At 40.0% G+C, this 24,030-nt stretch overlaps 1 protein-coding gene across 5 annotated transcripts in view; it reads right to left on the bottom strand.

Annotated features, from left to right (window-relative positions):
- Positions 1–24,030, bottom strand: part of GLI3 (GLI family zinc finger 3) — a 207,295-nt gene that overhangs the window by 66,607 nt on the left and 116,658 nt on the right. For all 5 annotated transcript variants that reach the window (XM_032103672.1, XM_032103702.1, XM_032103692.1 and 2 more), the window contains 2 exons: positions 5,641–5,846; positions 608–754 (listed from right to left, as the gene is read on the bottom strand). In XM_032103672.1, the coding sequence (XP_031959563.1) occupies positions 608–754; positions 5,641–5,846 (353 nt within the window). The remainder of the gene's footprint in view (positions 1–607; positions 755–5,640; positions 5,847–24,030) is intronic.

Consider the following 24,030-nt stretch of genomic DNA (forward strand, 5'->3'; position numbering starts at 1 on the left):
GAATGGGGTCCTCTATTTTCCTCCTTCAACAGAGAAACAGAGACAGATAAGAGAACTAAAAGACGCTGAATGGATAAAGAAAACTCTTAATATTTTGGAAAACTAAGTCAGGATCCTTGAGAATTCAGCAAACTGCTTCACTTTACAAGCGGTCTCTGGTCTATTGGTCTATGATACACAACTTGTAAGCACAACTAGCACTCTCTAAAAGGTGCAGGGCATGCTCTCCTAACAGAAAAACAGATGTAAACTTTCTCTTAACAGAGAGCTCATCAGAGAATTACTCAGCCTAACTATGAAAGTGAGTTACTGATTGCAAATAGAAAAGGGCATTTTCAAAAGCACTCAAGCCCCACTAGAAATAAAATTTATAACCTGTTTTCAGGAGCAGTCCTGCTCCTCTCCCTACTTTCTTTCAAAGTTTACTTTTAGGCTTGACATAACCCTTGTGCATTTGGCAATCAATTCTCTGGCTCTCCAGCCTCGTGAGGAGGCTTATGTTGACTCCCACTTCTCTGTCAGCATGGAGGCCTTTTGGGTCAGACCGCGAAAAACCCACGTGGTTCCCTTTGTAGGACCGTCTACATTTCTAGAAAATATCACTCACTATCCATGGCGTGAAGATATTCCATATGAAGCGCCCCAGCTCCCGCAGTGGCAGCTGAAGGAATGATGTCTGCATACGGACTGCGCTGGCCTGCCAACAGAGCCATCTGATGATAATATTCAGCTGGACTGACGCCAGCATGCGGAGCTAAAAAAAACAACATAAAAGTACCGTTAATGACGTAAGATAAACAAGAAGGAAAGTTTTATCACATTGCCGGTTTCTCTGGCCATTAAAACAGCTTGTTTATTTTTTAATGTAATGCAATGTCTGCAGTATGCCACCACTGGTCAATATATTTCAACCAGTGGTACTGTAAAGACACCATTCAAAAAAACCAGCAAGACATAAAATATTAATGAGCTTAGTGATCTCATATTTTTGTATTTATTATTAAGTGACTCAAAAAGTGTCAGGCTGACAGCAATGGAAACTAGTATGATTTATTTAGTGACATAAAAAAGCAAGAAACCTTCCTAGCATTTTATTCCCATTTACCTCACTCCTGGCCCAAAGGAATCCATCTCTAAGGTAACAACATGGCTGAACCTCCATAAACATTCAAGTATCTGGAGTCTCTGCCTAGAGGACTAGAAGATTCTCCCTCACCATGTCCCTCTGTGTCTATGCTTAGGAGTAAACAGGGGTAAAGTATGATCCCAGGAAAAATAATAGTTGTCCATGAACAACACAGGGTCAGTTTTTTAAGAGGACAGACTGAAGCCAATAAATGTGACCATCCCATCCTTCAAAGTTCATATATAAGTATATTTGACACACAAGCCCGTTTGCAGAGTCAAACCCACAGACTGGATAGACTCTACATCCCATCAGTGAGGTTATCGTGATGCAGTCCTCTGCATCATGCACTGCATGCAATGACTGTATTAGCTGTTATCTCATGTAAAAATGAGAACTTCCTGTTCCACTCCAATTTTCAAGCAGGCCTTCAACTAACGGGCAACCCTGGACAAATAGAAAAATTGGCATCACTCTAAGATCATCTCCTCTCAACAGGCTTCAGATGCTACTGAAGGTAGAGGGTCATTTCATGAGCCTCTGTAAGAAGTACTCATAAAATACTTTTCTCCTTCTCCTTGATCCTGACCCTGACTTGCCATGAAACAGGTGGACAGCCCTTCTCTCTGGTCTCTCCCTGTCCCACTTGCAAAACAGTTTACACTCTGGTCACCACAAGATGGTACACAAGCTTGCCTAAAACGCTTCAGGTTCCTTAGGTGAACGCACTGCACCCCAAGCTGGTACACCAGATTATTTTTATATTCTTTCATATCATTTAATGAGATTTTTTTTTTAATCTCAGCAGCTGAATCTTGAATGAAAACAAAATTTTAGGCTGAAATTCTCTGAATATTGTTATCTACACAGCACTACTAAAAAGACCATTTATACCTTCATTAGAGAATCAGACCCTAAATGCAAACCTTAGAAACAAAGAATCAAGATTTACACTTTTTATGTTCTGAATATAAACAAGGCATTGGAATTTCGAGAAAAGTTTATTCAGCAACAGATTTATTACTACCAAATAAAATGAAAGAATGTGCTTTTGATGTTAAAATGTTAAATCTATAAGGAAGGGTTCTGAAAAATAGAAGTACATCAAACAGGAATAGGAATGGCATAAAAAACGAGCTGAGATAAATTAAAGCTTGCTGGTATTTTTTCCAAATTACAAACTGATTTCACAATTAATTACTATCTTTCCACTTTCTGTGAAATGGTAAAGAAATTATTCAGACCAAATTTTAAAAGATTCATAACTCACACTGAATCACTGATATTAAAGTTTTACGGTAGTAGACAACCATGGTATATTTCCAGACACACTGAAAATACTTCCTGAGCTTTCTGACATAAGTGTCTGGGCTAACTAACAATAACATTGGCTGCAAACTTTAAAATTAACTGCTGCAGAAAACATAGTTAACACATAATTGCATTACTAAATGTTCCATATGCCAAGAAATGCTCTGGTGCTCTTTAAAGATCATTCCTTACTACCTCCCTCAAACATAAAAAATTAACCTACTAAATGATGTATTGCGTGAAGGGTAAATGAAGGGTAAACTGGAAGGCCTGCAGCCCTGAATTTTTTCCTGTTTATTCCCAGGTAGCTTCAGCTTTGTTCCCATTTTTCTACAAGTGGAGGCATTTGCTTCTGCACCATAAGCACTGCTGAGCTTCATTTGAGCACTCTCCTCTACACATACCAACAATCCCATCCTTACCCCTGCTCCAAACCTTTGGAGGAGTCCTCAGTCACCCCTGACCCACCAAATCTGCTGGGTAAGGTGAAGTGACAAGAGTTATGTTCTAGATAGTTGTGGCTCCTGGCCATCCCCAGATATGTGAGTCAGCAGACCAAGCCCAGTAGTACACTGATATAATTATCTAACTGTCCTAAAGCAATTAGGGTAGCAAGAGAAATCTCACTATGGCTTTCAGAAGAGGAATAACAACTTCCAAGTTTTCATAGTTCAAATGCTATATGACTTAAGACACTGTGGCCATTATGTTATTAGTACATTATGTGCATGTACCTCTTTAAACCACAGAAGTGTTTTATTTGCATTCTAGCAGTGCTCAAACCATGGTTCAGATTATTTGATCCCAGGAACCCACATCCAAAAAAGGCATTTCATTGTATACCTGATTGATCGTACAACAGACTATGGATTCCAGGGAACAAACTTGAAGCTTTTCAACAGCATGCTGTTTGACTGAGATCTCTTCAATGCCTCAATCAAGTTACTGTATTTTCATTGGATGCTGCACAACACCAGGGCTGTCGTAACTGATCAAAGATGGGCTGTGAGCCCATAGGAAGTGTGAAGTAACATATATTTGTTCAAAACCTGAAGAAAGATGCTTAAGCTAGTAAGTTTAGCATGTCCCCATGACAGATTAAGGCTGCGTATCCAGTCAGCAATCAAAGCTCAGGGAATGAGCATTAAGACAGAGCATACTCAGCTGAGCTGTCCACACCTGAGTGTCTCATTCCATCTGAAAGCCTGGGAGAACCCAAGCTACATAGGCTGGCAGGAGAAAAGTGTCTTTCTGAGGTGGCAGGTGGAGTTGAGGCAGGGTATTTCACAGATCTGAACAGACATCAAACACCTGCACTGTAGACAGACAAATCTTAGCACCATCATAGTTATGACAGAGCTCCACACTCAACTGCTAACACCCAAGTGTCCATTTGTTTGGGAACTGAATAGTTCCTTGAGGCTTTGCTGGCTGCACTACCTACAACTCACTGGACTACAATGGCAGAACAGCACAGCAAGATCACACATTTCTATACTGTACACATCTACATTTAGGTGCCAGAATCTGAAACCAAATTCTACCCTGTGATATCTCTGGAAGGTCTCTGCCTTTCTGGAGTGTCAGTTGGGTGCTGGGTCAGATAGCCCAGTGTTATCTCAGAGAGCACTATGTGCCTACATCTTTGCAAGTGAATTCAGTGTGGTATAGCTGAGACCAAAACTGTATACAGCTTAATGTCATAAAGTTCTGTGATGGGTGGTTTCCTTCACACCTTCCTTTGTCTGCCACTGGAACATACCTTAAGTATAAATGAAATTCTGCATGAATGTGACCTGAAGAGTATTGAAAATAGCAAAGTATTGTGCATATTAGCTCCTGTGAAAAAGCCCAAATGTGCATCACATGAGTTTTCCATTACATATGCCATTACGTTATCGTTCTGTCATGTTTATCCTACATCTAAAGCTCTAAAGCTCCTGAAGTCAAAACTTCCCTTTCTGAGCATTCCTATTTCTTTCTTCAAAATGTTTTTTTTAAAAATACGTCTGCTAAAACAAAAGGGGTAGAGTTAGCAAGAATTCATGTAACATCCAAAGTGCTGCTGGGAAAACCCTATGTGCATGCCGTATACCTTGACTGACAATAGGTCATTAAAATTTATTCTCATAAGAATATGTGCCCATAACTAATGGATTAACTGTAAAGGTATATATTCTTATAAACGAGGATTAATTAGTTATCCGTTTGGATAGGGTGCACTGCTCATTTTTCAAATTCAGCTGAAGGCGGTTTAACTCTGGTAAGTTTCTGAATACACTGGGAAGATCTTTCCCATAGTTAAAGTACCATTTTAATTTCCTTTCTTTACATAGTCATTTCTGAATATGTTATATTTTAGTTCCCTTCAGCAAGTGCTACCATTTTGGAATGTCAAAGTGCTTATGCTTACCCACTATTGAAAAACCTACTATTAACAAGACAGTCTTTTTTTTGCAACTCTGTTGATGGCTCACTTTGGCAAAATTCCCACTGAAATGAATAGGAAATGTGCTAGAGTAATGACAAGAGTGATCACGGAAGTTCACTTCAGCCCAAATAGCCTGGAAAGTAAAAGCCATGGTCACACCAAGGCCTAAAGCACTGATATATCAAGTATACAGGCCACCATTTAGATTAAAAGGGACAGTCTTGATCATCAGCCACTTCTACATAAGCATCATTTCATTTGGCCATATTGTTGGCTAGGATAAACTGAAATAATTCTACATAACTATAATAGAATTATTGACTAAGTATAACTAGTCAGTGCATGCTTTATATGATTGAAAAATACTAGTTTAATTAACAAGCCTTTTGTGTCTGAAGAACTCCATGGTTATACACTGACATGCACCCATGAAGAATCTGACTCAATTCAGTGCAGATACAGTGGATTTCTTGAGATCAGAATTACACTCCATGTCAGCCCCACAAACAAAAGATATCACAAGACATACACCACCCTTACAGCATAAATTTTGAATGAGGCACCTTTTTTTTCTTCTCCCTGAAGTTTCAACATTTGTGAGATGTACAAATGAGCCATGATCGGCTGATGAAGTATTGAAACATTTATGACATAATGAATATGTCTGACAAACCTGGTGAAGCTGCTTTGAACAAGGGGGAAAAATGTTGACAAGATTAATATAACTTAAGTTGCTACAATGACAGAAAACAGGAAACCTGTCTTAACGCACCGTCTGTTGGGCTGAGTCCGCGGGCTGCTGAGATCATGGAGAGGGATGGGCTGCTGTGCAGGGACCTGATGTAGTCCATGTAGGGGTTAATGTATGGGTGAGGGGTGCTGAAGGGAGACTCTGATGTCGCAGCAGGATTTCGGTGCGGGGAAATTCTAAGGAATGGAAGCTCTGAGTATGTCGGGCTACTAGATAAGGCAGAAGGCCTGGAAGAAACAAAAGGAAATAAAAAAAACCAGTCAGGTTATCTATACAATAAAGAAAAATACTGTAAAGGTAACACACTTGTTTCTTGAAGAATAATAACTAGTTGTTGCACGTGTAGGTTGCACATGTACTAAAGTCAACTGCCTGGAAAGAAAAAGGATGGGAAATTAATTCTTCTCTGTACCCATTATTAGCAACATTTCTCTGACCAATTTTAACATGATTTTATATTTGTTTTAATCTTTACACCCCTCAGTACCCTTTCCCCAAGCAGTTAAGGAGAAAATCACTTCAATTAGTACAAAATATGCACACTGTATTACATAGTAATTCTTACTGCAATATGAAATACATACTGAGATTCAGAATCATTTACATCTTCAAAACAATGTGGCTATTGAAAAAGGAGCTTTGAGAGCCACACTGCACCCATACCCTTCATTTGCCGGCTTACTTTCTGAAAGTGCAAGATGGCATGTCTATATAGAAATCATTTCAGGAGTCCCAAACTTTGTAAGCCATTAAAACGGATAGGTCCTTTGGAGCATTTTTTTGTTGCTGTCCCTTCCCATGAAAAATGCACAAAACTTCGTGGCAGAGGAAGAAAGATTGCTGCATATGTATGTTTTTAGTATGGCACCAGAGACCAACGTTTTTTAACAAGACCCCATTAATTAACTACTCATTTTTGTGAAGGGAAAGCTGTGGTGCCCTCTCACGCTATGTGTGATGAACCAAGGCTGAAAGCTGAGTTCACAGCTGACAAAAGATAAATAACCTGCTGTAACCCTCCCCATCATCCCACCCTGTTGATATGACAGCGTCTGGGCTCTGCTTAAAGACTTTTCTCTCACAGCACCCCATCTCCAAAGGCACTGGAAAAAGTTCAAATTTCATCAGAAGGGGTTGGAGTGCCGTACCCTTGCCAACCTGCTCTTTGGTGAAAGACAATGATTAAGCCTGTCATGCATTTGCTGTAGTCCAACTGGCTGACCTGAACTAAATGCCTTTTTGTCCCTGTTTTTCCAATTAATTTAGCATATATATAGCACAGACACAGGCAGCAGCTGTGAGAGCAGTGAGGGCAGCCTGTTCCTTTGATGCTGTTGGCTTACAAAGAGTAATCAAACAAGAAATGTATTTTTTTTCCTTTAACGTACACATATCATGATCAATGGAGGTAGTTGTCATCACCTAAAAGGCCAACAGAACATAATCTTACATCGGAGCCAATTCTGCCCTGCCATCAGCTCAGAAACGCTAGCATATGAGTGGGACAGTGATCAAAGTCATGAATTCCTAACATGACGCCAGCTTCCGTGCCACTAAATCCATGAGGGCTTGTAAAACCTGAGGAATGAAGATTTCTCCTGATGTGTTTTTCTCCCTCTTTTCCCTTGCCTTTCCTATTTGACTTTTTTTGTGTTTCTTGCCCTCCTACAGCTTTCTGCAAGGTAAGCCTGTTTAGCCTTCCTGTATGAAAATACCTCCTAACTCCAAAGTTTGTTAGAGAGCTGCATTTTGCATTAGCAGCAGGTACCAACAGTGCAGTCATTCCTCTGGCACCTGAGCAAGTGACCCACATAAAGCTAAGTAACTCACTAGCATGCCTTCACCATATTTGAAATGCACTGAGAATCTGAAACCGGAAGCCACTTTCCACCACTGTGCAAACCAGACATCTCCTTTCCTCAGAGAACTTTTTGTCTACATAGTTCTAAAGTAATTTTGTTTTACAGTGGAAGTGCATATTTTATCTTGGTACTATGAAACCTCACCAGACATGAAACATTCGTTGTCTCCTGGTTCCCTGTGAGGCCAAGTTTGGTAGGCAGGAGCTTTAAAAATCATGGTGATGTAGGAAGCAAAAGTACCACAGCTGGGTATCACATTACAGAGTGAATTTCCCATCCTGGGAGTGAGGAAAATACAGTAGTACAGAAAATTTAATACAAGAGTAACAAAGAAACTAAGTTTGGATGTTATTTTACAAGGGATTTTTTTAAATGGGATTCCAATTCACAGTTAGAAACATGAAGAGCATGCAGGCAAGCTGGGGCCCTGGCCTTATCTGGTGCATATTGAACAAAAAACTGTTTAAATGCTTAGGCAAGAAGGCTGAAAGTCTGTATTGGCCTCAGTGATTCACTCTCCAGCCGGCCAACAGCCAAATGCTGCCGCAGGAGCAAGATTAGGAGCCAGGCTGTCAGCTTCTCCCTCCAGATCCAACAAGAGCCATTCAAGGACACCAGGACTCAGCCGCTCTTCTCCTCCTCAGCCCTGCCTCTTTCTCTCTCTCTCTCTCCTCTGAGCTCCACGGTTTTCCTAGGATGCTAGGGAAAGGACACTGACCTGGGTATCATCAATCAACAGCTGGCATATGAACAGTATTATCTGAGGCAGAAATAAGGAGTCATCAGATTCCATAAAGAATTCCCAGCTCTGGACTCTAATGTTTCCTAATTTCTCTCCAGCATCTGATTTTAAGATGCTGCTAACTTCTGTGCTCACTTTCAGTCTGGACTTTTCTCAATTCTCTGTGTTCCCAGACCCTCCTTTCCCTACAGACCCATTTTCCCTCCTACCTTTTTCATCCGCTCTTAGTCCTACAATTTGAGTCATCCTGATTTATTCCAATAAACATCACATATCCCTCCTTTCCCTCTGTGCTTAAACTATGGTGAACATCTTTCACAAGTATTAACTCCCTCCTTCAAACTAAAATGTAGCTTTTAGAAAGGGTGCTGCCAAACACCTTTATTGTTGTTTTGCAACCTCATTGTATACCAATAAATAATGACTTTTGTCCTGTAAACAGCAAACAGACGGCCTGGGAGTGGCTCTGCAGATACCCATTCAGTAACAAGCAAATAAAATCTCCAGATGTGGGTGTCAGTCCATCCCCATAATTTTTATTTCACATGTATAGAATAATACAATGGTTTGGATTAGAAGGTACCTTTACAGGTCATCTAGTCCAACTCTGATGTCATGAGCAGGGAAAGAAGCTGGGGACCCTCCTTCAAACTCAGGACCCTTCGGCCCAGCATCCTTCAAACTAGCCATGCATCCTGCTGAATGGTGTTCTGCCTTGGGTCTGAGGCTACTTCATGGGATGCAATGAGGCTTCAGCACGAGAAGAGGCAAGGAGATTTTCAGTGATACTGCCTGACAATTTATGGCTCACCTGTAAACTGTGTGAAGGCAGAACTTGCCCTGGATCTTCTCCTGTGCAGGGGTTCTTCCGTTATACAACATATTCAGACCACTTATGGGAGGGAGCGAAGCAGATGCATGCTCTTTTCTGAATCAGAACCTCTGTGTCTACTTCTAGAGATCCTGAAAACTCAACTCAAATTTAATACCAAGCTCATCATACTTTCAATACATACTTGAAGTTGAAGGTCTCCAGGTTTGTGTGTAAAGGAGATCCTATGGCTATGTTTCACCACTAATTTTTATCCTAGCACATGAGGATGATTTTATTATTTTCTCAGTAACCTTGATTATATCTACAACCCTGACATAAATGAGAAGGAACTGAGTACAGGGCTGGCTGTGACGGCATCTCCTCCTTTCAGTCCAGAAGGCCTTCCTGTTCACTGCTAAGGTACTGAAATATCATGAGTGTCACACAGCTTCCATATCTACACAGGACTTCCCACTCCCCATACACATCCAGCCTGACAGCTTCTTCCTGTCCCAACTCTGATGCCACGGGGAATCTCAAGCACTCAGCCCGTGAATGGCACACATGTGATGAGGCAGTGAGATCAGTGTAAGGGCAAACAGGTGTATTTTTTCCTACTAGTTATGACTTTATTTTGATGAATGTTGCAGTGGTGTCTACACAGTCTTGAAAACTTACATAGTCACACCAGTTCAGCAGCTATGAACAGCATCAGTTGTAGGGCAAATCACAGTATGTGTGAAGTCACTTTTTTTTTTAATGATTTTTTTTCTGATCACTGCTGAACCACAGGTGAGCTACCTGTGGGATTTCAGTTATTACTCATGAAAACCACGTGTCATTTTGTTTTGTCACTTACAGCTTCAACAAATGAACTCTGCACAAGAAGACTGACTAGCAGCAGGTTTGGATTTTAACCACCACAAAAACTGAATCAAATGCAATTCCCTTTTCAGCCCATACAGCCCTTTTTTAACTGGTGAAGGAAGATCATGGGAATCTGAGAGTTGATGAGGCAAGAACGAGCAAGTTATACATATTTCAAAATGATCTGCATGCACAGATCATTACCTAGTATTATCTTGAAAGGATCACACATTCTTTCCAACAGCAGAAAGAACTGGGATACTGGGATACTTCAGGCTATTTTTAAGCATTAGCCAGTTTTACAACGAGGAAGATCGGACTGCCCAAATTCAAATCTTATCCCTTTCTTTGGTATTAATGGAACAGCTAACTTGTACAGGTGAAATACTGCTGTCCGGCTACGACTAGAGGTGAAAGTCCCTGGGTAGGTAAGCCAGCACAGAACTTGTTAACTGTGGGTCCTTTCAACCACCCTCTCAGTGCCCTACTGATAGGATCAGAGGACTAGCCTAAAGTCCATGAAGCTATCTTACTTGGATTCATGCATGGAACTGAGTTAGAAATTGAGGAGGGGGGAATGGAAAGAAAAGAGACCCAGTTCAAGGTGCTGGGGAGCAGCAAAGGCCAGCTTCCTCCTAAGAAACGCAAGCCAGGAGCCACGCACGGGCAATGCACTCCATGCCACCAGATCTGAGCGAGTGACCAGAGCCAGGTGCTGCTTGCACAGTCAATCAGCAGTCTGAGACAAGGCAAAGTGACAAACCAAGTCTGGGTTAGGACAGTCAAGTGCAGAAGGAGACAGGGACAAAGACAGGTCAGGAGACAAGTTATGCCATAGTTCTGAGGGCTCTATCCAGAACAGCTCCCTACAGTGCAGATCCTGAGCTCAGCCAGGAGCAGGACCAGATATGGGCACTACTTACAACACCAGCCAGGCAGCTCAGCTAAAAAGGAGGTCCTGAGTGCCTGAGGTGTTGGTAGAGGTCTCAGGTGAGGCCACTCATGACAGTTATAGCCAATTAGTGGCCTCAGGGTACTTACTTGCTTTGGAGTGCTTGAACTGTTTTAATACATGCCAAAATACCAATACCGTGCAAATTGTCCCCATTCCTGTATCTCTCGCAACTGTGAAAACTACAGCAGGCCCCACGGCTGACTACAACCCCCACACTTGCCACAGGCATTTTTCAATAGCAATGTTTTCTGGAAGCAGATGTAAAGCCATTCAGAACAGCCACAAAGGTCTCTGCCACAGGAAAATCTGGATTAATATTTTTGAGGTTGGTTTGGTGTTAGAGATCTGTCATAAATGGTTTCCAAATAACTTTAAGCTGTGCTTGGACAAAAACCTCTTCTAAGCACAATCTATCTTAAAAAAAACTCATGGTGATTTAAGCCATTTCTGATTTTAAAGGAAACTATAACTCCAAGAATGGAAATCTTAATGCCAAGTTTTGTCCTGATAAAATTTTAAATGGCTCTTTTATGAATCTGTTGAAAAATACATTTATATTGAAAACAGCAAGTGATCCTTAACTATAACATTGTAAATATGACACTGAGCTGAGGTTACAGATGGAACAATAATCTATCTCACAGAACAAAGCTTGTCAACGAAGTGGGATGAAATATTGTAACATAACCTAATTTATTATTGCCTTTTCATCCATCTTGTTATATTATGAACGTGTCAAAGTTCAAACCTCGATATTTAATCATTTAACAGTACGTTATTCGATGCTGGAGCAAGCATTGATGGCATAACTCCCATACCAATGATATCTACACTGTTTCTCTGATACCTGAATTTCTCAATTCAGTCATGCCTGGAGAATTGAAAAATATTAAACTCATTAAACTGCCTATGATACTCCTCTTTTATCTTTTTCTTTTTCTTCTGCAATAATCTTCTGATGTCTGTCCACAAAACATTTAACACTTTTATTTCTAGTAGAACCTGGAAGACAAACAAACAAGACTTTCTTGGTATGTAGTGACTCCTATTCTAAAGCACACGGCTCAATTCCTTTGGTAATATCTCCCATGTTAAATTTCTATTGTTTATTTATTACCATAGTTGCTTGTACAAACTGACCCTTCAGAACCAGCAGCCAAAAACTGGCTAACAAAAGGTTTTTATATTAATAAAGTTGAGCTCTGAGATTTCAATGCAAGGAGATTGAGGCCAGCACTGAGCACTTTTAAAATGCAATCCACAGTCCTTTTCTCTTTTCACTTCTAATTGAATTGGCAAACAATCAAACCCATAAATACATACTATGGGAAATCAATAATATAATTTTTAATACCTAATTTTTTTCAGAAAATCTAGCTTCAAATAGGCACTCCATTCCCCTAGAATCACTCACTGCCTCAAAGCTGCTATATCACATTCTTGGACTTAGGAAAATTAAGCAAGTAATTATGAACATTTAAAAAATTATTTGAATACATGGAAATGTCAGAGCATACCTCATACAAAACAGCTCAAGTGCTGCAAAAGAGTAAGCACTGTTAACTATATTTTCTTAATGGTGGAAATGAAGAAAAAGGAAAACATGAGCATGTTTTTTAAGTCCTAATACAAAAAACCCCTCTTGATTTCCTGTATCATTTTCCATGTGTCAACATCTAGTGAATATTTTCTCACTTTTCCTCCAAACTTCACACTGGAACTGTAGTCAGCGTAGGAAAGTAAGTCACAGAATCTGATTTGGTAGCAGTCTTTCACTTAGTAGATATATGTTCAAATAAATCATGAGTGGGTCCATGCCTATGTAGTTCACATATAAGAGAAGATACATCAGGGTTTAAGGTACACAGGCTCTGGTTTGGTTTCCAACACTTAACTGCTGTCCACCTTGCACAAGTTTGTTGTTTTCCACTCTTTCCCCATCTTTAAAACTGTGGTAAAGCACTTGGAAAATGTTCAGTATCTACAGTTGAAAGGTCAGATCAAGAGATCCTATGTTATAAATGTTTTCTCACTGAAGGAAGGACAATGCCTTACAAAATGTGTGCAGTTCTGGTATGTAAATTCCTAAAATATACAAATAACCTCACTTGAGGTTAGAATAAAAAGTTTCTCCCACATAAAGTTAAAAGGCATCATTGCCAAAACAAAAAAAAGAGGACACAAATGACTGTACAAGAGATGTTCATGGTGAGGGAAATCATGCACGACAATTAGGCAATGACCGACAGCAAAAGAATATTACTCTGGTTCCCCTTTCCTTCTTTGGGAAGTGTTAACATTATGTAGTTACAGTTAAAAATTGACTACATTAATCAAGGCACTAAATCCTTAGTCAGTGACTGTATTCCTATTTTTCTACTGACAGACTGTCTGAACACAGACCCAGGTTTTTTACATACACTGTCTGCTACTTATAAGACTTCATAAATAACCCAACCATCAGCTTGTGGATTTCCTCAAGAATAGTTTATGCCATGAAAAGCAATGCCATGAAAAGCAATTCATTTTGTTATTTAACATGCTGTTTACATAAGGTCAGCTCTAACACTGGTGACTTTCAGCCCACAGTAACACCTGTACTGACTACAGCAAGCAACTGCTGCTTCAGGTGATACAGTCTTGACTTGGAGTCTTGACATGTATTCCTTAAATGTGTATGCTGATACAGTTTTGACTGTTTAATTTTCTTTGTTATGAAAAATGCAAATAAAACTATCTACTGTCCCCCAGTATTTCTGAAGTCAAGTCCAGTCTTCCTGTTCTCTTCCTCACATGCTGGTAATCTCCCCACAACAATCTGCCTCTCTTTTTCCTCTTCCTTCCATCCACCCACCATTGCTGCTGCCTCCTGGCACTGCTCTGAAACACTGTCCACTTGGCCTTTGCACTACAGAGCAGCCCAGCTTTCCTCTCCTTTCTTCCAAATCCTTCTCAGGATGCTGCAAAGAAATCAGTGTCTGGGGGAGGATTATATGGATTTACTTGGCAATTTCTTTGCTTGTACAGAGGACGCAAACATACAGAAAAGTAACCAACTACTCCCTCCAAACGCCACTTGCCCATTCTAGGCTTCTACCAGAGGTTATCTGGCAAATTTTGCGGCAGCTGTGTAAGCTCTGAGTATCCAGCTGGTGCCCCTCCCAGGCAGCACATCTCTGCCTCTGACCACTTCATTGCCCAGTTTCAGGGAGCCAGAGCAAAGCTGTGAGACTGTAAATGGGGCAAAGGCACACAATCCTGCTGCGGGACAAGGGATAATCCCCAGGGCAAGAAAAACAGCTGGGGCTGGAAACCCCTAAGGCCATCAGAGCTGACTCACCAGAGTTCATTTGCCAAAGATGTCTGACTGTGAGCTCTTCCTGGCAGAGCTCTTTGTATTTGCACAACACTCAGCAGAGCTCCAATCCTGCACAGAGCTGTTGGACACTGCAGTAATGTAAACAGTAAATAAAAGTAATGGTAACATGTGATTTCCATCACTTGCTTCTGCTAGAGCCTTACCAAGGTATTGTCTTATTTTGGTCAGCTTGCACTGATTACTTACTACTTATAAGTAAATAATACCTTATACCTTCACAGCCCTGCCCAAACTCAGTGCTGGTAAATTTTTCCTCCCCTGCCTTCAGCTGGCTCCAAGTTTACTTGTGGTCATTAATATATGGAGGATAATGTATCAATGTTGCATTTGATGCAGAAATCATCATCATGAATATAAAACAGATGCACAGGACAAGCAAGGCTACAACGGTCCTCCACACACCATTTCCTCTTCAAACTATGCTGTAGCACAAAGTGCAGCAGGAACATCAAAAAGCTCTACATCCTACTCATTATCTGTTTTTAGTAATAACAGTCTGGGCAGCGAAATTACCAACTGCATTCCTATAGCAAACTTCTCTGCTCTGCAATTGTCTTCCGATGCTCTAGAGGTGGGCTCATTTGCTATTCAAATTTTAGCCTCCTCTAGGTTACAGGCAGAGCCTGCCATCCCTTCAAGTATTTAACCACAGAGGCACCATCATATGAGTATGTGGACATATACAAAAATCTGGACCACAGTAATGTACCCCTTCTTGCCTCCCTTGGCCCTCCTCTCCCCCCTCAGAAAAAGTGGGTCAAAGGAGTGTCAGAAGCTTTCTCACACTTAATGCTGTTAAGCCAGCTAATTGAATAAACATTTGTTTTAACAGTTGCTCCTATTTCACTAATGCACTGTGAGAATGAGAAGAATTTTATTCCCCTTCTTCCCCGTCCTCCCCCTTCCTCAGGAGTGCCACTAGCTGTTATCGCAGTGACTAATGTGCTGTATGTTGCCATTATAGTCCTCAACTCTGAAATTACACCCAGGATGAATGATAGGCTCTGCCTGTATGCTGATTGGAGTTGGATGATGATTGATTAGAAGAAAGTCAGACTACGTAGCCATGCAAAGAGAACTGCACTAAGCCACAAGCTTAAACACTAAAGAGCATTTCACCAGTGGCTTCAGAGCTATTAGATGTTTTCATATGAACAACATTTCTCACATCCAGGTTTGCGCATTTTATCTTTATTCTTTCAAATACTGAAATTGCTGGGATAAGAGGGTTATATATATATTTATATATATATATTTATATATATATATATTTATACACATTTCTAAGAGTAGCCTGAACTTTTAGGGGAAATTGAAGAGGCTTTGTGTCAAGTACAGCTAAATCCAGCCTTTCTATATCAAACCCCTGCTAGAAAATTACTGTGCAGATGATAAGGCTGAAAGATATAATAAAAAGTGACTCTACTCAATTTACACTGCAATATTGGTATGACTGAATATTTTTTATTCAGGTGACTGATAAAATCACTAAACTGTATTGCAGATAAATAAAGGAGGCTTCTGTCAAGAATAAACACCATTAATCATGAAGTCTCACCCTCTGAGTGGCTGTGCTATGCAACTGCACAAATGCACCATCACAAGTGGCATGTGACCCACTGCCTCCTTTCTTCCCCCAGCTCTCCAGTGATACTGTCTTCTTAGGAAACTTTTCTGTTGCCTTTACAACATTTGGAAGTCCTCGAATGTTTTTTTTCCATTTAAGTTTATACACAACTGTAACTGAAATCTAAATTTTAGTAGCAATGCATTCAGCTGAGAATTTAACCCACGAGACAAAGTGAAGCCCTGCAGACTGTGGCTGCATTGCTGTAGATCCAGCATTATAGTGAAAAGTCTGTATTTAAACTGGTAAGGATGAAGCCTTTATAACTCTAAAGCTGAAACAAGTAGGAAATTTTTCCCCCAAGCCTTCTTCCCATTTTCTTCCAAACCCACATTTTCTTACCGCTTTTATTACTTAGTTTTACTATTTCAGAATATGTGCTGAGTTTCTTTTTGAACATACAAATATAAAATTTCTTAACGTCATAAATCTACCTCAGTAGAATCTATGGGTCTCCTTTCAAAAAAGCAACTTACATGCTAAAAAATGGACATGTGCTGAAAGAAACTTACCCAGCAAAAGCACAGTCATACAAAAACAAAAACAGACAACTTAGGTAACCTTTTTGTAACCTATTTTAGAGCAAGTGATGATTCAATAGTGGCCATGTTATTAAGCTGGAATGAAGCAGTGCCCTACACACTAATGAGGTTAAAAAATGTAGTTAGGTCTTCATGTTAAAGGCACTTAGCAAGCAGCCTGATCGGCAAAGACCAACTGTGTGTTGGAGCAGAGGACTAATCACACAGGCAGGAATCAAATCGACTGGAAGAATTAGGAGACTTGCGGCCCCGAGGAATGTAATTCATGCAGAAAAGCAGTTGTCAGAGTGAGGCCAGGGAACTGTGTGGGAAGAAAGCAAAATAAACAGCTCAACAAAGAAAACAAAGACGCTCAAATAGTGGTTTTTCTAATGCTTGAGTACACTGAAACTTCAGTGGGGGCATATGACAAAAAACTCATCAAAGACAACCTCTATAAAAGCAATATACCGGTAAATAGTGAGCTGGTTCAAAAGCACTCAGAAAATGCCTTTAGGTCTTTAAAAAATACCCTTGAAGTCGTTATGCAGGACAGAGAAAGTACACATTCATACATGTATGCATGATTGGGAGAAAAAGAAATACAACCAAATGGTACAAAACTAAGAGAGTTGAAATGGTTTCAATTTTACAATTTCTCCTCATTTCTCTCTCTACCATTCACAGATGAGAAGAGGATGCAGTCTGCATGCAAAGAGTGCCCCTGCCTGTGTGCAGCAATACTCTCCATGGAAAAACAGCATTGCTAATTAGGATCCACTCACACAGCATGAGGACCAGATTACTGCATCCACCAGGGGGATTATCTGACCAGAAAGAAGAGCTTGAGGCTTGTCCTAAATCTCAAAAAAACTCATGTGCTATTCATGGGAAGTTTTTCTTGTGATGGGTATGACCCATGACAGTAAAATTAAACTTTGAAATTGACTGATGTATGAATTTCACAAATACTTTGTTCTCTTGAAAAACAGTATTTTTCATTAATGTGTTATTAGTCTCATAATGTAATGGGGTTTTTTTTATTTTTAGAAAATGAAGCTTTTACCACTTTTAGTACTTTGGAACCTTTCTCCTCATTCATTCACTTATGATTTTTCTAAACTCCCCCTACCTCAAACTCAAGAATGCTATGCTCACTATTGTTTCAGCAAATTTTAGCTTTTTTTCCCTTAACTCCTTCCTCACATTAAGGCAGGTGTTCCTTCTCCTGGAAAAGCACCTGAAAAGCTTCTCACATTACTTCAAGTGAATACTGTCCTCAACATCTGTTCTGTGATGCTGAGAAACACTCTTTTCCCAAATTCAAAACCAAACCAAAACAAACCGTTTCGTTTCCAGTGTCTGCTCTAAGTCATGTCCACAATATTACAAAACTGGGATCTGGGGAAGAAAGAAATCTCTTCTTTAATTCTTTTATATGATAAAATAGTCACTGTTTAAAACAAAACCAAGTTGGTAATAACAAAAGAGAAATGCAGTGACTGAAAATTTCTCCTACTGCACTTGCTACCCATATTTGGTTGTGGAAGGAACATTTGACTAAAATTCTAACTTTACAGGGCTACAGTCCTGACGGAAACAGTGATGTGAAGGTTCAGTATTAATCATTTCTGTTGAGGTATGGCTGGAGTTGCTTCAAATCTCTGTATTATCATCAACAGACAGCCCAAAATTGATATTCACAGGGATTAGTGACTGTTACTGAACAGAATATCAGCAAGAATTTCTCATCTAAAACTACCTGCAGCAGAAAAAAAAATTACACAAATCTACAGAAACTCCTGTATAAAATTCTACATTTACACATTTCTGTATAAAACACACAGATTATTTTCTGAAATGCATCCTCCTCCCCTTCCCCTAGACAAACACATAGTTTGGGAAAGAAAAGCCATTTTGAGAATGCACCTGAGTGATAAATATCAGCTGTACAGTACAGATGTATGCTGTACCCAGGACTGGAGTCAAGGGGTGACCTTATGAAAACACAACTTCCAAGCTTCTCCCATCCTCTGAGCACCACCACAAACAGCAGGTGTGCAAGTCACAGATCAGCACCAACATCCATGAGGGCAGCAGGATTCACAGGTATACGAAGCACCACTTATATCCAAGGTGAACACTGCTAAGGTACAAGGGAGGAAGAGAGATATTCTGCTAACAGCCCTTTCTTGTATTTTCTCTGCCAGTGTCAAAGCTCCAGGTATGGGAGCTGGCTGAGGTGCAACCAGAGAAGATCAGGGAAACATTCAGTTCTCATGATGGGCTGAGAAGTCTTGTCTCAGTCAGGCCAGCTTTTTGATCCCACAAGCACTGAAAGCCATTTTGCTGCTGTGTAGTCCAGACTACAAGTTGGTCCTAACAACTGGTAAATATAGAATGGCTGGAACATCATAGCCACCAAAAGAAACAAGAGATAAAGTCCTTGCATTGCTATTCTCGCTCTATTTGTGTGAAAAACTGGAGCTGAAAAAAACATTTCCTGGGCAAAGCTGTAACTTTGAACAACCACAAGAACCAGAAATGGGTGGAAATATCATTTCTAATGTGACTGTAGAGAGAATACATGAAAAACAAGAACTAGACATAAAGGAAATTAATATTCTGGCTGCATACATTTTTTGAAAAGTAGTAAATTCAGTTTTGAAGTCTTTGAGGTAAATGCATTATCTATATGCTGGAAGCATTATTAGTTCTCTGAACAGAGTAGGTAGCTGGGGGTGTAGATGAAAAGCCTAAGGGGAACAAACTGGCCAGCTTGGAACATACCTGCACAAGCTACGCATCTGCTCCCTCAGCATCTCTGCAATTCAGTCTAAACCACAGGAGTAGAAACACAGTTCCCAGAATAGGTGTCAGAGTCGAAGCCTGATGTCCAAGGAACAAACATGTTCAAGGAACAAACGAAGACAGAGGCAGGCTACACTAGCTTTCTTGGTACTGTCTTGATGATATACGCTGATAGTGATCTTCCAGAGTAACGCAAAGAACACCTTGGTCATTCAGCTCCTGCTCTCTCTGCTGAATCTGTCTACAATGTTTTTAAATGGGGCTATTTGCGTTGGTGGCCTCTATAAACTGGACTAGACTATCAATCTTTTCTTCCACGGGCCAGTGGAAAAGGCATGATAAATCTAGGCTGAATTTCAACAGGAGATACAGGACTGAAAGATGTGCATCTTTAAAGAGATAGCCACTTAAATCTGATATGTTTAGAAACTCTCCCTTATGTGAAATACTCCCTAATTTTCTGTTGATCCTTAACACCAGTGGTCACAACACCTCATAAATAATGCTTTCAAGAAGATGATAGGTTAGTTCATTCCTTCAGAAGCTTTGTACTCCTGACTCATGGGCTGCAGGATGTTTTGCCTCTGTGTCTAACCTCCACAGAGTCTCCAGAAAATTGCCAATACCCCTATAAAACTGACTATAAATGCGGTCATAATCTATTGTAAATTCAGACCTACACATTCGGTGCTAGAAGGGATTAAGCTCCTGCTCTTTAATGGCAACTTCATAGGGCCCAGCTTCAATGTAAACCTTACTCTAAAATAAGGTCCCAAGCCATTTCTTGGTCATGCATCCTAAAAGCAAAAATCAAACAGAATAACATTTTTCTTTAAATTGTTTCCTCTATTAATTAATAACATCAGTCATCAATGATAGCTCAACCTGGCCCAAGGCGCAGTGATAAAACACCCATTGAACACAATCCTTTCAGTAAAATTAAGGGATCATTGGGGTTTTTTTCCGAGCATCACATAACACAGAATATACAAGGGATGGCTAGTTAGTGTCCTACATCTCAGAAGCACAGCTTCAACAACCTATGTTTTGCTACACATATGTAAACAAATATAGGCTTACACACACATACATATATATATATATATATAAAAAATATGTAGTGGGATGAGTAGGTGGGGGCAAAAAGGGAAACAAGGTGTTAATTTAACTTCTGTCTTTTCATCCTTTGGGAAAGAAAAAGCCTCAACTACATTCAATCCATACTCCAAGATTCAAGGACTTAATGTCTTTGTTGGGGGAGGATGGACTCTAAGTCAGGGAAAGATTGTGTGAGAGTGTGATGAAGATACTCTGTGTTCCTACAACACATCCTATTCATCACTCACATTTCTTGGAGTTTATACCTACTCTAACTTTAGGGAACTTCCAATTCACAACACAGGAATCTCACAGGTACACTTTAAAAAAAGAAGGAATAAAAAAGAGAAAAATCCCCACTAAGACTGTAACATTTCAGTTCTCTTTGAAGCAAGATTTAACATGAGTGGAAGAATTGTACTGAAAAAAAAGGAGTCTGTCACAGTCCAGTACCTCACAGGCTACTGCAACAAGTTTGACAGCAGCCTCTATAGAGTTGGCTTGCTTCTGGTTCACTGCACATGAATACCACAGTCAATATCTGCTCACTCGACTAATACTGCTGACTACAGCACAAAGAACACAGGAATTTTGTCCAAGAAACCACAGGCTCAGAGCCTTTGAATGTGTGCTATATTTAGAGCTTGCATTCTTTGCAGCTGATAACAGAATGAGATAATAGAAATTTCAAGCAGCAGAACGCAAGCACTGCAGCTATTCTATATATTTTTGTTTAACTGTTAAATTAAGGTAATGATCCACATGTTCTCAAAGGTTTTGCCCATGAACATTTTTGTCTAAGCATTTTGTTAACATTTTTCCTCTAATTTTCCATCTTTCTCAGACTCCAAGTAGCTCCTTGGATTAGTTTTAACTGCAGAGATATAAAATTACTCAGTCCATGACAAGTGCAAGCAAAGATATTCACCCTATTATGTAAAGAGGATGGATGCACACATACACAAATATGCACACTTGTATACATATCTGCACACAGCGCGCACCCAAACAGCTTGAAATCATGTCTAGCTATTCCTCAGTCTACAAAAAAATGTTACGCAGAACAGTGACCTGAGGCATAACTTTGCTGGCCATTCTTTCTGCTTCCATCATCTCTTAATTCACGCTGGTTTGAAAACCTGCCTTAGGGAACCACTTCTCACTGGCAGCCAAGAATTCATCTAAAGACTGTTAACTGCCCAGATGGGGTAAATGAGCTAAGTGACAGTAATGATGAGTGCTGATAGACACCTTACTGCTGATAAACCTTGGAACTGCTTCTCTGCAACAGCATAATCCATAAAAACCTCTTAAAGAACCCCTTTCGCTGGACTGGGCTCCACCAGACAAACCTGTGCCACTCTATGTCTCAGGTGGGGATGAGGCAACCGATCCCCTTTAGACCATAAGGAGGAGTGTTCCTGAGGGTTTTTCCCAACTTTTCTTCCCACTGAGTCACACCAGCAGGATGCCCTCTGAGTTACTGCTACTCCGGAGTGCTGAAGAGAGGTGGTCAGCCAGCTGCCACTGGAAGCATGTCTTGATCATTAGGGCTGTGGGCTGCTGCCATTCGAGCGCTTTGCTCAACATTAAAAAAAAAGAAAAACAACCAAAAATTTGGAGGAACTTTCTACCAAGGATTTTCAACAAAACAAACTATTACATTTTACAGGCTTTTCCTTCTACATTAAAAATCTCACCAAAATTTTCCTTTTATTTCAATTGCTGCAACTTCCCCAGACAGCCTGAAATCAGACTGTATGAAAAGAACAAAGAGCCTCTATTAACACAATATTTATCTGCTGCTATTGTTTCTCCTTTATAAATCTGTAGTTCCTTGGCATTACAATTAGCTACTCCAGAGAAAATGATTATGTCACAAAGTGTTATCCACCAGAGAAACAGAAGAATGATGTGAACCAAATGTAATCTGGCGCGCTTAGAGGCAATTCTGTTGACTTCCATGTAAATGTGCTCGCTAAAAACAGGGATGAATTTTAGCAGTGAATCCTTATTTGATCTAGAATTTATTCTCCAACAGAAATTAAATGATAGCTTTTTCTCAATACTGCTTTTTCCTAGTAGAGAGAGAGCAAAGCAGTGAGAAATATAGAAGTTTAATTGACTGTGCAGTAACTCCAGACCACCTAAACAAATGAATGTAACTGAACTTACATAAAACAGCTACATCAAAAATATTTATCTATTTTTATCCACATTTTAACCTACTTTTTTTCCTTTAAAATGTTTCTCAGAATCAAAAATTTAAGAAAACACCCTTTTTTTCTGCAATTCCATATATGCCACCATTTGCTTTCCTAATGTTTTGCAGTTTCAGATAGTTTTTAAAAACCCTGTTTGTGAAGCTACTCTGCAAGCGTTACAAAGCTTACAAAGGAGAATTTATGATCTGCAAGTCTTAAGGTAAATACCACTAAACAAGAATGAACAGCTGAACAAAACACTGATTCACTATTTTCAATGATGCAAAACTATAGATTGAGTGAGATATCACAGTTTTGACCTAGACAGAGGCTTCCTATTCCCCAGCTTTGTAAAAGGCCTGGCACTGAATAAAAACTAATTGCTGAAGTTTATGTGCGGGCATCTGGCCCTGGTATTTTACTTCCATGAATACCACTAAGAAAAGAGGGATACACGCTGGTTGCAGAGCCTGCATATCTGTGGCACACAACAAACTCTGAATAACCTTAACGAGTCACCAGACCATGCTGATTCCTTCTCAGAGACTTGCTATAAAAATCCTCCAGGCCATTAGCAGCTGCTTATTTTCCATGCTGCACTTCCAGGGACAGGTTTCTTGGGGTGTTTCCCATTTAATACAAGATTTCTCCCTGTTTACAGAAAATACTTTCACGAATGATTTTGGAAAGCTGTAACTACAGTCATCTTTTCATGTCCTCTAGAGCTTCCCACTCTTTCTTCTTTGATGGCTCCTGGCTAAACCATAAAACCCATTCCAAGTCTTAAAGTAATTAAAGACAATTCAATGAGTGATGTTTTTCATGCTGGGTGGGGCTCTCCTTCCCACTGTGAAAGGATCAATGAATGCTCTGACAAGCTGACAGACTCCTTGCCAAGTCTACAGCTTAGAGGTACACTGAGGTAATGCAGCAGGTAAAAGATTTAAGAGGTTTAAACTTTAAGATTTTTTTAAAAAAAATAGAGCTTAGAAATGAAAATGAAAAGAAAAATCATAATGTCAGTGACAAGGCTGGGAAAATATAAACATCAAATGTGTGGCTAGCAGTTTCTCTCATAATCGAGGATATGCTTTAATCTTCTCACATTTGGGCATCCCCCATTTTGCTGCATGGTCCAAAATCAGAGGATGATGAAAGCTAAGTGTCTGGGCCTGACTTTCCTTTCCTTTTCACCCTTGTGTAACTGACGTGTATAAACTAGATATGAAATAACCTATCTGAGAATTGGACTCCCTCTTTATCAAGTTGGAGCTGACTGCAATCAAAACACATGCTTTGGTTTAGTACCAGAGCATTGACAAAATCCAAAATACCTGTTCAAGGCATTGATGTTGTGCACATGCACAGTTATCTGCACGTGCATCATTTCAGGGAGTAAGACTGCCAAACTTGCTAGTCTCAATCAGCAGTTAGGAAAGAAAAAGAGCTTAGAATATCATTGATCCTAGGAAGCTAAAATACACCAGCTGTACTTTGCGACTTCCTCCTGGCAAAGGCAGTCTCCCCTGAC

Source organism: Corvus moneduloides, chromosome 1, assembly GCF_009650955.1.
Source record: "Corvus moneduloides isolate bCorMon1 chromosome 1, bCorMon1.pri, whole genome shotgun sequence".
Lineage (NCBI taxonomy): Eukaryota > Metazoa > Chordata > Aves > Passeriformes > Corvidae > Corvus > Corvus moneduloides.